This window comes from Plectropomus leopardus, chromosome 11 (assembly GCF_008729295.1).
Source record: "Plectropomus leopardus isolate mb chromosome 11, YSFRI_Pleo_2.0, whole genome shotgun sequence".
NCBI classification, from domain to species: domain Eukaryota; kingdom Metazoa; phylum Chordata; class Actinopteri; order Perciformes; family Serranidae; genus Plectropomus; species Plectropomus leopardus.
Genome location: NC_056473.1, coordinates 25,740,331 through 25,754,991, shown reverse-complemented (window position 1 = coordinate 25,754,991; position 14,661 = coordinate 25,740,331). Strand labels below are relative to the sequence as shown.

Sequence of the window (14,661 nt, the reverse complement as noted above, 5' to 3'; positions counted from 1 at the left end):
TCAGCACAGAACTGGCTCTCATGTTACTTACAAACCATTTTGAATGCATGTCTTATATGGTGAATTTGTGTGTGTGTGTGCCAGCAGACACACAAGCCCAAACACAGAGACTGACTGACTCTGTTCACGTTGATGTAGCAGTCGTAATGAGCCAGATGTCCCGTCTGCCTCCATCTCAGGAGGTGAGAGATGGTTGTGTCTCTAAGACTGGAGGGGTAAACAGGCAAAGAGCCAGGACCTCACATGGGAGACATGCTTTTATGTCATGTTGTCTTTTTATTTTTTATTTCTTCTATCTTTTTAATTCATGTTTTATCTGTTTTATTTCCCTTTTGTTTGTGGTTTGATTGCTTTTATTGTTCCTGTTGTTGTTTTTGGTCTTTTTTTTTGTATTATTTTGTATTGACATTATGGATCCTAAATCTTGCATTTTTTTGTCCTCTGGTTTTAATTTTATCCTAACTCTACCCTAGTTTCTTCTCACTAGTGGGTAATTGGACTGTGGCTTTCTGTTGTTATACCGCCATCTATGTATCCCATTTCTGTTTGGCTTTGTTTATCAAACCGCTTTGTAAACTCTGTTTTTAAAGGTGTTATATAAATAGTTATTATTATTATTATTATTATGAGTGACTATTTGTGAGTGGCTAAAAACATTTAGCCAGTTTAGTCAGTTACTTAAGAGCTCTATTTACCAGCTGCTTTGCGAATTTTGCTAAGATTGTGCATACTAAACATGATGGGTTTATGAAATGTAATGCATTGTTACAGATTAAACAGATATTTATTAACAATAAAAGATTTAGTATATACAATGACAGGGTATTTTTCTGCAATGAGTCATTTTGCACTTAATACTTTAAGTAAATCTAGCTCTGAAGTAATATTTTGGAAACAGGACTTATGCTTGCTCTTATGACGCATTGCTACTTTGACTGAGGTCCTGTTGGTCAACAACAGGGGGTCAGTGACCCCTAATGGGCCTCGCTATTACTGCAGGAGGGTTGCCAAATTACTGCTTGATTATTTATTTATTCAATTAATAATGTAATTTTTAAAAATTAAAATTAGGAAGTTGACAGATAATTGGCCTAGCCAATTATTGGGGCCAATATCTGGCATTTTGACAATTATCTGTATCGGCCTTTTATTTAAATTATAGCCAATAAAATTAATTAATTAAAAAGTGTAAAGAATATGTCAGCATGGGAGGCACTTTTACTTTGAAAAACCTTAGGGAGTTATTTTTATTTTTTTTATGATTATTTTTTCACTTAAAAAATGCTGTTACGAACTTGCTCTACATGATGTTGAATGTTTCAGTTTAGATTAAACATTTACAGAGTTTTGTGTTGGAGTTTGTTATATTCAAAAGTCTAAATATTGACAGAAAGATTTTCATTTTTATTGTAAATGCATATCTGTTCCAAATATCAGTTATTGGTCTCATTAACTAATAATCGCTATCAGTATCGAACATTAAAAACCTATAACAGTTGACCACTAATTAAAATTTGTCTGAAAATACACATTAACTTGAATCTAACATATTATATCACAGATAAACTCGCCTATTCATGAAACCTATTTAATCTACAGAACACAGCATTAATGATGGGCTAATTGTTGCCCATGTGTTGTTTTGCAATCATGTCAACTAACTAACGCTAAATCACTGACACACGGTGGAACAAAAAAAGTGTGTGCATCACGCCGACAAAAGGGTGAGAATGAGCACACCCAGCTGAGCGTCCCATTTCCAACAGTACATGGAGGCCGATTGTAGCTGGAGCCGATGAATACCCTTCACTTCTGCAGAGTCATTTTTAAAAAAGGACTGATTGCAAGTTGTCACCTTTCCCATTAAATAAAAAAGCCACATGTCAGCAGATGTTAGTGGGGTTTTTTGTGCAGTGCAAATGATCTATGCTCTATGCATGTTTGGGAAGTACTGAGCAGCTGACTGGATAAATGAGACCTGGATGACACTGCACAACTTTTGTGAGAGCTTGTATACGGATGCTTTAATATATTTTTCTGCTGTTAAATGTGGTCTCCCATAAATCAATAAATCAATATGTTTGCCATTTTCTGTTGAGATTCAAGGTTACACAGCGTGACAAACTGACTAATAAATGGTAATTTTAGGAGAAGGATCTGAATACCTCCAGCACTGCTATTTGCTGTATTAAAAAAGACATAGAGGAGCTTCTGGTGAATTACAGCTCATCCAAGGTTACTGTCGCAGGATACATTTAATTCTTCTCAATCTAACTAAATGAAAAAGCTCCACAAAAGTACAAAAGTACAAGCAGGGCACAAACACAGGCACGATCAAAAACTTATGTTCCTTTTACAAAGCAGCTGAAGTTAATTATATGACCCTCCTTAAAGACGCCTCTGTCAGTTACCTCAAGCAAAGGATACTCCACCAAACGGCTGAAGGTGTAAACACAAACTAAAACAGATAAATATATAAATAAAATCGCCATCACACATAAGCCTTGTAAAAACATATTTCCAAATTTAATGTACAATGACAGAAGTGTGCTTTTCATTTTAGTTGGCTTAGCTTTGCTGAATGCATATAAACAAAAAAAGGCAAAACTTAAAGAATTTAAGTGGATTCGATTTATATCGAAGGGTCAATCAATCTGTCTATTCATTTGGGACGGCTGTGGCCCAGGAGGCAGAGCGAGCTGTCCACTAATTGGAAGACTGGCACTTTGTTCCCATGCTCCTCATGTCCGCATGTTGAAGTATCCTTGGGCAAGATACTGAACCCCAAATTGCTCCCTGGCACCTGGCGTTGCTGGCAGCTTGTACGGTAGCCCCGGCCGCCACTATTAATGTACTCTGATGATGGGTTATACAAGTATAAATCCATTTATCCATTTAACATTTGTTCAAGTTATAAAAATAGAATTTCTGTGAAAAGGCAAGAGGTACATGAACACCAAATATTATTAAGAGCTTAAGAAGTATTTCGTTTAATGACTATTTATACAAGACAGACTTCTGCTCTGCCATCTCTGATCAGGGAATTTCACCAAAACAGCTGATATAATGCTGAAATATCAAGCACAGAGGCGCATGAACAACCTAATGCTTTCTTGTTTGTTACCACAAAAAGCATGATGCGCACACACACACACACACACACACACACACACACACACACACACACACACAGAGACATCATGAATAATCATAAGAATATGGTGTTTTATCTCAGCCAGATGAACTTCTTTTCATGGCAACTTCCTACTTGTGTGAAATACTAACACTGCATCGACTCATCGCCATGGTGATCCATCAGTATAACATCTTTGCTGTTATTCTGGAAAACCCAAGTGGCAACCTCTGAAGTGGCAGTTCATCGAATGGTCAGTCAATCCCCACAGACCGCCATGTTAAAATGCCCGACTTTAAATCAGATATAAACATGTTTACAGCCTGGTACAAAAATCTCTTCTGTTAATTTCGCTGTTCAACGACTGTACAAGGGGTGAATTTTTATAAAACTCACATTTCTACATTTTACTAAGGCTAAAACACGATGAATTATAAAAGGAAGGCCACTTTAAGTGACAGAAGGGTGCTAATAGTGTCCTCGCCATCTCACTTAGATCCACCTCTGCCAGCCTCTCACTGAAATATGGTCACTTCTAGGACCAAAAAAACAAGATGACAACGGCCAAAATATGGAATGACAGTCCACAAACCAATGGGTGACTTCATGGCGGTTATGTCCACACCTTAAACTTTGCTCCTTGGCTTGAAAACAATCACTATGCTATTCAGGGATACATGATAATATTGGCACGTCATCGGTACCAGCAGATATTGGCTTTGAAATGAAATATCGGAGTCAGACTCCGTATCCTGTATCCCTAAATAGCATAGTGATTGTTTTCAAGCCAAGGAGCTTATATATATATATATTTATATTTTTTTTGTAATTGACTAAGTGAACATATACAAAACAAGTTTTTTTCTTATTTTGCACATCTTCTGGTGGGTCATCACGATAACAGTGTGGATAATATGATGTTAACTCCACTACAGAAGATACTTAATGATCACTAAAAAGAGGTAGGAAAAAAATTGGACATATAAATATCGGTATCAGCCAAATTAGTTATTATATATTGGCATACAGGACTTTTAGGACCCCCTCAAAAATAAGATGCTTCATATCAAGGGGTTTATCCTAATGAATGAATGAATGAATAAACAACAACATATTGGATATCAGCAAAAAATTCAATATTATGCATCCCTAATGTTATTGATGCAAAAATTGCTGCATGAAACTCACAGTAAACTGAAACCAATCATCAGCCATTATTACTAAAAGAGGTAAATGTATGAGACATTTTACATCATTGAGGCTGGTAGAAACTCTGATCCTATTATGGCTGAAGGATAGCAAAATGACTTGACAAAACCTCCTTTCAGTGATATCCTATACACGCAAACACTACTTCTACATTTCCCAAACACATCCAGCAGCATAGTCCCAGATTGTCCCATGCAGCGTGTCCACGGTGAGGAGAATTACATTGACCTAATTCACTTAACTGGACCAGTTAGATATTTGATCATTGGCTGGCTCAGCTTGAGTTTGATCCTCTGAGCTGAGCTCCAGCAGTTTCTAGCCTCAATAAAATCATCCTCTGCCTCTGACAGAACTCATCTCTTACTGAGTTATTAATACCAACAGAGCAGACAGGATGTTATGCACTGATTCTTCAAGCTTCTCATCAACAAAGCGACACGAGAGGAGAAGAAGGTCGCCTCGTCTCCCTCGTCTCCATCTGTCCCTCCATACTGTGCCCACATTAAGAGGACTGGCAAGACTTGGACAGACGAGTCAGAAAAGTTGACAACCTCAAACAACTCTCAAAGGTCTACATCCTAGCAACATTAAGATGCTAATTATACACCACTTACTTCACGCTGCATGTCCAGTGAATCTGAGATTTGTGCTCACATTTACCACATGCCAAACTCCTCCCACAAACAGCTATTATCCAATCATAGCTTAACTACTGTAACTAGACATACTTGGCCTGTCAAGTTCTGGATTTCTCTTTGACGAAACTTTGTGCAAGCATACTCAGTGAGAATTTGGACGACGGTGTCTTTTTTAAAGAAAATATACAAGAGACTATCACGAGAAATAGATTAAACTGGATAAACTGATCAAACAAATAGAGAAATACAACTGTACACATTTTTAATTCAACTTTCTCTCTGTCACAGAAGACTGACAAGGCTCAATTGTATAGTTAACTCATCAGTAAAAACACTTTACAGAAACTAAATAAAAATCACCAAAACCATCTCGGTTATTCTTGCTAGTAATCTAGTTAGTATGTCCACTATTTTTTAACAATCACCAGCTCCAGTTTGGTCAACATAAACCCGTAATTCACCAAGTTAGATGTAAAAAACATGCCGTTATTCCCCACGGTCTCTCTCTGCCGCCGCCGGCTATTTACAGTCCTGTTACTTATCCCTCCACCACTACGTGTTGTGGTGTCTTTTAGCTTAGCTGTCTGTCTACAAGAAGCAGGGCCTCATTCATTAATTTCAAGATCAATTTGTATTTGTATTATTAATACATTACTGTCATGATCCTGTTGTAGTTTATATCCTTCAAACAGACAGGCAACAAAACTGATGATACAGCGAAATCTAACTCAAAGTACAAAAGAGAGAAGAGCCAAAGCTAAACTGAAAATACGATAAAAATTACACAATAAAAGTCTGCACTTGGCGATCATGTAGTGATGAAATACTGATACATAAAAAGATCGCAATACTATACCAGTATACATTTTTTCCGCAATCCTGCTAGAAGTGTGTGGCGGTGTATTTATTTGATTTATTTATTTGAGACTCGGCCCTCTGCCTGCATTTATTTATTTTTGTGGTGTACCTTTTAACTTAAAATAAAACTTCTCAGAGCCATAGTTGTAAAAAATAAAAAAAAAAATCTTTAAGCAAACACCTGAGTTGGTTTGCAAAGCAACTGAAGCATGCTACATTTGACAGATACTGATATAACTTCTCATTGGAACCAGTGCTTTTTCACAAACAGACATTTGATTCACTGTTTCTGATTTTTAACCATTCCCTAATATCACCTGATCGAGGCACCATAAAAACGTATGTGCTTGTTCCTGGATAAAGCCAGGGTAACACAACCTGCTATAGTGACCTAAAATGTTTTAAGTTAAGACAAGAAATAAAATATAGTGAGTGGTATTTGTGAAAATATGTAATTAATAATGACATATCAAATTTTCACCACATTGTCTTCATATAATCTGGCGTTTACGTCTGTGTACTGCCATAGCACTTAGGTGAGGTTGGGGCTTTTTAAAAAGCTAGCAATCAGATGCAAGACCATAAACAGCAGACATCTAAGAGACACAGCAAATATAGCGAGAAACACTAAACAAGAGTGATCTCTGGGGCGTCCAGTGGCTCACCTATCGCCCCAAAGGCTTACCACAGCGACATTTTCAATCTCGGCCCTCTGCTGCATATAATTTCATCTCTTTCCCCCTTTCATGCTACAACTGTCCTATTAAATAAAGGCAAAAAGCCCTAAAAATTATTCTTTAAAAAAAAATCTGGGATTGGCTTTTACATTCACTTTGGCCAGCAAGCGTGTTTACAACACTAACTTACAATTCAGCATAGTATACCTTTAATATTTAATACTTTATATTTACGTGCTGAATTCCTGTAGTAAAGGGAGAGCTCCGTGGCCCGGCCTGCCCTATATAGGCTGTGGCCGAGAGCTGCGGCACAGTGTGACAGAAGCTGGCTGTGCTCCACTTTTGATGTTAAAGGGCATGTTAACATTTTAAGTTCATATTGTGTTTCCTCAGAAAGCGCAACATATTGTTCCCATAAACCCAAGTGGATGAAACATCCCGGGGTCTTCCTCCTCCACACTCCTCTCTGAGAGGCAAAAACACAATTTGGAAAGAGGAAAATTACATTTCAAACAGGCGATAAACTATATCTGTGAGCAGTGACATGTTTCAGGCTTTAAGTCTGCATTTCTTATCCACAGCTAAGTACCTTCAGGTTGGGAAAATAGCATTTTGGATATTCTTTTTATTCTTATGTAAATCAGAGCAACATTTGTTGTGGATTCAGCCTGTGATGATGGCTCTAATGTAATCTGAATGAGAAAAAAAAGCAGATTAAAAATAGCTGACATTAATATTATTTATATCCCTGTATTTGCACCATAGCTATTTTTGAAAAAAAGATTAATGCCAATTAAAAGCAGCTGGAGAAGATGCTGGGTTATTTATAGGTAAATGCATATTTCATTTTAATATCTTTTTTATTCTTTTTCTTTTTTTTTCAAAAAACTGAGAAAAGGGGGTAAAACACAGCACTGAAAAGAAACTCACAAAACAAAAAATTATGAAACTACTCAAGCTTGTAAACTGAAATCTGTAGTTATTTTTGCTTAATTGGAAGAAAGGAAAGACAAAGACTATCACTCGGCACAACCAAGACACGTCATAATTATAGAAATAAATCAATTAATTTTGTTAATTTAAAACAACTGCCATATGTGCTAAAATAATCCAGAAAAAAAATGACAGGATAGAGTTTTCACTCTCAAAGTGTGTATTCTCACACTTTCACCATATTCTTTTCTTAAAACTCCACCTCTCTTTCACACTTCACACACATACACACACACACACACACACACACACACACACACACACACACACACACACACACACACACACATTCACACTTCTCTCCTCTCCATACTGTTCTAACACCTCTTGGCGGTTATGATCTTCATGGCACTTTTAGAAATCTGCCTCACTGAGGCGAGCAGCCGTTTGCACTTCACTCCTGCTTGTATGGTGCTGATGGGGAGATGAACATGGATGAGAGCTGTTTATCAGATAATTACTCACAGATGGACACAGCCAGTAACTCATTTGCAAACCAGCATTTAAAAGAAAATCTAAAACTATGTTGGGGTTTGTGTTTTTTTTAACTTGTAACAGCATTTGGAAGTCATCTTATCATTCAAATTCAAAAACAAACCCAACAATTAATTTTATGTTATCATTGTGTTATTATTACTAACTGTTTTTTTTTTTTTTTTTTACAGAGGACATTTTGACTTGTCATAGTAGGAAAAGCATAGCTGCTCTGGTCTATTTAAGTGTCCCAGTAAGTCATGACAGTGTGAAAGTACAATACCAAGAAACTGAGGCAGCTAAACAGAATTCAGTCATCGTTCATTTCATTATTTACATATGTGCTCCAGAAAATGCATAAACGGTGGACTGTAAAGGTTGCAGAGAATTATTTACATAAATGTACAAATCCTTCTACTTTGTTTTGATTTGTCTGCTGAAGGTTGATGTTGTTATGTTGGTCTGCTGCCATTAGTTGAGATTTATTTACAGCACCTCCATTTACACAACAAAGAATTGAGACCCTTGAAGCAGTTAGAAACATACAGACACACACACACACACAGACACACACACACACACGCACGCACGCACGCACGCACACACTAAGCAGGAGAATAAATAACAGCCCTCTTGAGATGCACACTCTTTCCAGGCAATTCTACATCACAATTAAAAAATTTTCTCTGCAAAACAAAACTGACTGATTGATCGATTAATTTCACAGCTAGTTACAAAAGCTCAGGAAACCTGCTACACTGATGTTTATCTTCATTCCCTCTTTAATGGCTATTTTAAGAGAGATAAAAACAGTAAAATGTATATACCAAATTAACATCTGAAATAGCTTTGACCCCCAAAAAAGAATATTTAAATGATTAAAACATCCACAATGTCCTCACAGTGATACATAACAAGTGAGAATACTGTTGGAACCATTTTTCCTCAGAATAACCTTTGATTTTTAATTTGTTTTCCAGTTCAGAAAAGTGTGAGTGACCTCCAATCATTATTGAACCACAACAGAGCAACTGGTCTCTAAATATCTGAGGAAGCTGTTTTTCTTTGGCCCCTTTGCAGTCCACTCAGTGGGTAGAGTGAACAGGTCTAAACTGTGATTTCTCTGTCTGTGGTATGCTCAGCTGATTTTCCAACAGCGCAAACCCAAAAACAAAACTTCTGTTTCTATTGTTAAGTTTGAAGAGTAGCTCTGCTCAAGCAACACGCCTGTTAATTTCAGTTTGTTATGAGGATTATTGTGCTCTTGACACTGAAATGAAATGTAATCTCACATCATAACCCAGCCCATAGTAAAGTTATTCTCATGACCAGCCCAACTCTTAATATCTTTTTGTCGTGAGACCTCAGAGGTCCTTATGCCTCCACCTCCGATTGAAGACTATATAATATGACCTCTACACCTACGACAGAGTCTGCTTGCAAACACAATTACAGGGCTAACTGTTAGCATCACAGAGCTAACATTATCTAATGATTATGTAGCGGGTTCAACGTCACAGTCATGGCTTTTTGGTGTCGGCGTCAGTTTTTTTTGAGACCATTTAACAGCTCGGTATGGAATGGTAGCCGCTGTGTTAGTTTGTACAAAGCAGGTAGAAATTAAACTATGGTGGCCGAGACGTCTCACACAAATGCAAAACGCCACAACACCAATAAAAAAGCAACAATATACTTGCAAAAAGCTGCAACACAAGTAAGCGACAACAGAGTGCATTCTTCTTCTTCTGTTTTATCAGTGGACTACAACAGATGTCAACGAAGAAACAATAAAGGAAAGTTGTTTATCAAGTAACTGAGACATTCACTAAGCTCACTAATAGTCTGATTCCATGTCAATGCAGCATTAGTTGTGGCCCTGTGGTGCCATCTCTGTGTAAAAGCAGCTTGTGTCTTGCTCCTATGTAGAGGAGATGGTGGGGCCCTTTGCATATCTATGCCCTGCAGCCTATTTTCTCATAATCCGTCCATGGCTGTATAGCACAAATATCTATGTACACTATTGGAAGGTGACTTGATACACCCTCACAGGAGCTCACACCTGCATGTTGTGACATTCAAGAAAACTTGCCAACACAGGACTTGTGAAAACAATACCGTCTGTGTTCACAGCTCAGTCTGTATTTCATATATGATCATAATGGGGCTGAGAAAGCAGCTGGACCTTAAATAAAACTGGTTTGTTCCCATAAAAGGCGTATAAAGTTCCCATATTTACAAAGCAGTGTCCTGTCACACGTAATTGTTTGTTATGTTTGGGTTTTTTTTAGACCTTTGATGAGTGCAGATGAATCAGTATGTGAGACGAGGACAGTGCACAGTCAGGCTGAGGGCTCGCTGTCACGGCCCTCAGGGACACAATGTGGGGGTTTCTACCTGACTAAAATAAGTGTGTTAAAATGTGTAAATGTGTGTGCATGCTCATGGGCAGTCAGACAGGACATCCATCTCTGATTTTGGCCTCTCGGCAGAGCAACTGGACCGATGATTCCTCAGCGGGACGCGAGTGTCTCAGCAACTGTCTGCAAGCACACTGTCATAAATACTCCACTCTCCACTGGATGGACGTCAAATGGTAATATGACAGCAAGAGAGAGAGAGACAGAGCAAAAACTATACAGTGACGGAGACAACAAGCTGTGCAGAAACAGCAGAGATCTCAAGGACGTTTTTAGCAAAGCTGGAGAACAGTGCGAGGTGTGTAGCTCAATAAACACATAGATTCATGTTTAAATGGATAAGGTAGGGAGGGCGAGGACAGAGCTGTCTCAGATATATTAGCATTTAACCCCTCACACATCACAGGACAGTACTCTTACACTGTCAGCAGCTCTAACTCAATAATCAATCACATTGACGCAACCCACAGAAACACTGAGATTGAGAGCGAGCAGTCAGGCGAAGAGAGCCGAGACAAATTCTCTGTGAGCAAACTTGGCAATGTCAAAAAATTAAAAAAAAACAAAAAACGGGCTTGATTTTTTTTTCTTTACTCATGTCCCAGAAACAAGCCACTGTAATGCTCATTTCATGGCTGAGAACGCAGCCCTCTTAGACACTTATAAGGACTTAAACTGAGCCTCAGAGGGTGTGATGATAACTATCTCCTCCGCTGTTCCTTCAATCCAATGTTCTTGTCGTAAAGAGACCCTGTCTGCTGTTACGCTGGCTGACAGAAGCAGGTCACTCAGTCAACACTGTTGCCATAAATCCACCGCTATGCTCAGAAACATTCAAACAAGCTTCAGAGGACACAATTACACTGCAGGGGCTGAGAATAACAATCTCAGCTCAGAAGCTACTCGAAGCATTACTGGACAAGACCTGCACAATCATTTTCCACTTCTCAACTCAGAAACACAATATGTGTTAATGTGTGTAAAATTTAAAGTTAGGGACTGTTCATTGTTTATGAGAGGGGGGGGTGTGGTGCAAGTTTTTAAGCATTGGGAAGCGACTTTTATTTTGTCAATATTTTGCTTAAGCATGCAAATTTAAATAGCTGTGTAGCTGTTTTCTTTCAAAATCACCAAAATAACAACATTTATCATAGCCAGAAATAGTAAAAACAGAAATTATCATTGAATTTTCAAATTTCCTTGGACACATAACAAATGCTTCTGTCAGAAAAAAGTAACCATATAAACAAAAACAAATCTGACTTTAAATTGTGATATTTCATCTAAATCACTTTAGTCTTTGCCTCACTTAACATTTACAGATAATTAGGAAATGCCAAATATTGGCCTCGATAATCGGCCAAGCTGATAATCTGTCGACCACTATCTATAACGCTAAAAAAAACTAAAGAAAGCAAACAGATCGTCCATACCAGCATTTCCATACCCCTGCATCTCTGCCCATCCACAGTAAAGACTCAAAAAATAAAACAGGGATAGTATCATTTCCAAACCGCTCCGTTATAGGGCTGCTAAAACGCCGGATTAGTGAGGACATCAGACTAAAGAGTAATTTCGATGTAGCCTGATGGAGACTAAAGGGAAAATACTTGTAGTTTCAAGGTGGATCAATATAATACGGGTCAACATTATAAGCCTGGCCGATTATTGGGGTCGATATTTAGCATTTTGCCAATTATCTGTATCAGCATTTTATTTGAATGATGAACGATAAAATCATTTAATAAAAAGGTGCAAAGGAACGTCAGCATGGTAGGGACTTTTACTGTGTAAAACCTCAGGGACCTATTTTTATTTAATCTTTTTTTTTTCATTAAAATTTTCACTTGACTATAAAATAAAAGTTGTTGGGAACTTGCTGTATATGTTGTTGAAAGTTTTACTTTTTATTAAACATTTTCTAAAGACATGTAAACAAAGTTTTGTGCTGGAGTTTGTTGTATTCCAAATTCTAAATATTGACAAAAAGATTTTCAGTTTTATTTTAAATGCACATCAGTTCCAAATATTGGTTATTGTTCCTATTAACTATTAATAATTGGTATCAGCCCTGAAAAACCAATATTGGTTGACCCCTACAATAAAATAAAAAGCACCGTCATCATCATAACACTTCAGTCACCCCTCTCCTCTGATAAATAAGGAACAGTCCCTTAAAGCCAATCACACAGGACTGATCACTATGAACGCAGACGCAACTGTAATTAGGCTACTCAGGTTTAATTTTTCATCAGTGCGTAATTACACTGCAATAACAGTGATAGTGAGCACTGGCAGCCAGCAGCTTGTCTGTCTGTGTGTCTGTCTGTGTGTGTGTCTGTGTGTGTGTGTCTGTGTGTGTCTGCTGCTCATACTGAACAGCAGCAAAGAGAAAAACATTTCATCCACGGCGCAGGCCTGTTTGGTGAAACGAGCCTCGACCAAAATAAGAAGAAAACCGCAGGCTGTGGCATGACGCCTAAACGGACACACCCCCTCCAGGCTGTGGCATCGAACCAGCGACACTGTGATAAACAAACGTCGGCGGCTCCCGGCTGCCATATAATCATTACAGTTACTGATCCTGGTGGACTGGACCCATCATTACGACTCGTAATTACATTTCAGCAACAAACAGGCCCGAGCACGGGGCTGCGCTTTGTCCACCTAAACACACGGCTCCCCCCCTTTAGTGCAGACTGACAGATGACTGCACAAATGACATCTTAATCACACAAACACAGCACATACACACATACACACACACACACACGCACGCACGCACTCCTCCCCGCCTCTTAAATCGGTGCGCTCCTCTCGTGATATCTCACCTTGCTTGACACATTTGAGGCGGACCGGGTCTTTGCAGTGTTTAATCACGGCCAGCACGTCCCGGGTGGTGAGCCCGGCCACTGGCATGTTGTTGACCTCCAGCAGCAGCTCATCCTGGGCCAGCTTGCCGCTCTGGATCAGTCCCTTCCCCTGCTTCACCTCGCCGAAGTAGGGGAACTGGCCGTTCTCCGCGCCCCCCTTCAGCTCGAACCCCAGCTCCCCTTCCTTCCCCCGGGTTATCACCGCTTCGTGGACTTTGTTGGTCCAGTGGTTTTTCTTCTTGAGGCTCTTAGACATCGTTAGGGCGAGTTAATCACCGCGGGCTGGCCCATGCAAAAGCCTCCTACCGTCTCATCCCTGCCTTTGTGCGACCGGCTGCAGCTTCACAGCGCCCGTGGCTCCATCATCAGCGGTGCACGCCACGCGCAGTGTCCGCTCGGCGAGCCGCGCAGTCGGGCAGAGGGCTGCAGTACAGCACGGCGGCGGATGAAATAATTATTACTCTGTCAGACACACAGACGCAAGAGACAGATACTGGCGGATGACCCGGATGTGAAGCCTGAAGGAGGGGAGAGATGAATGGTTCTGGTTCGGCGTAAAAGGATGGAGAGGAGGGGAAATAACACAGGAGGCGCTTCACTCCCACCACACTGCCAGGGGCGCTTCCTCAGGCTCACTGTGATCACGCACAGGCGGTGACATGGAGGAGGAACACTAGTTTACACATTACATACAAACCTCCACCGCGCATGGTCTACCTGCGAAACAAGTATGAGGATTTGGGGGGGGGGGGGATTACTTTTTATTATAAGGTATAACCATTTGAATCCTGAGCAAAGTGATTTGATTGCTTTTAAAAACACGAGAAGAAGGCTATAAGCAACTTAAGACTTGAATAAAAAAAATAAAATAAAAGAAATTAGTGAAAAGTATCAAGAAAAATGCCTGAAAATAAGCAAAGAAAATTAACTTTAAAAAAGTGCAAGTGCTGGAAAAAATATATATAATTATTCTGAAATATAATTTTAAATATATAATTATAATAGACCTAATTTTGAATATAGTATATATCATATATAATTTTGGTGTATTCTACCTGTACAACGACAATAAAGGTATTCCATATGATTTAGTTGCCTGGGCATTATCCTTAGACATTTTTAATACAGCTTTTACTTATTTCTTTTGGACATTCATTGCCAAGTTAGTATGTTTTCAAAAGAAGTCAAACCTATTTGCTCAGGTGTCAAATGGTTAAATAGCTTGTGAAAAGTGTTTGAAGACTAAAGAAAACTGATGTCCATCCAGGTTTCAAAGGGTTAACTTGGTAAATGCAGCATCTCATCATACAAATAAAACTTTTTTAATGGGGGCAGAGACTTTATGACAGTATTACTTTTATGATGATATGCAGCATGCAATGCAGATTA

General features: G+C 38.9%; 1 protein-coding gene across 1 annotated transcript in view; it reads right to left on the bottom strand.

Annotated features, from left to right (window-relative positions):
• The window catches only part of LOC121950247 (membrane-associated guanylate kinase, WW and PDZ domain-containing protein 2-like), a 105,159-nt gene extending 91,308 nt beyond the window's left edge, over positions 1 to 13,851 (bottom strand). Inside the window, exon 1 of the mRNA XM_042496189.1 lies at positions 13,231 to 13,851. Within this exon, the coding sequence (XP_042352123.1) occupies positions 13,231 to 13,528 (298 nt within the window). The 5' untranslated portion in view covers positions 13,529 to 13,851. The remainder of the gene's footprint in view (positions 1 to 13,230) is intronic.
• Positions 13,852 to 14,661: the final 810 nt, after the last annotated feature.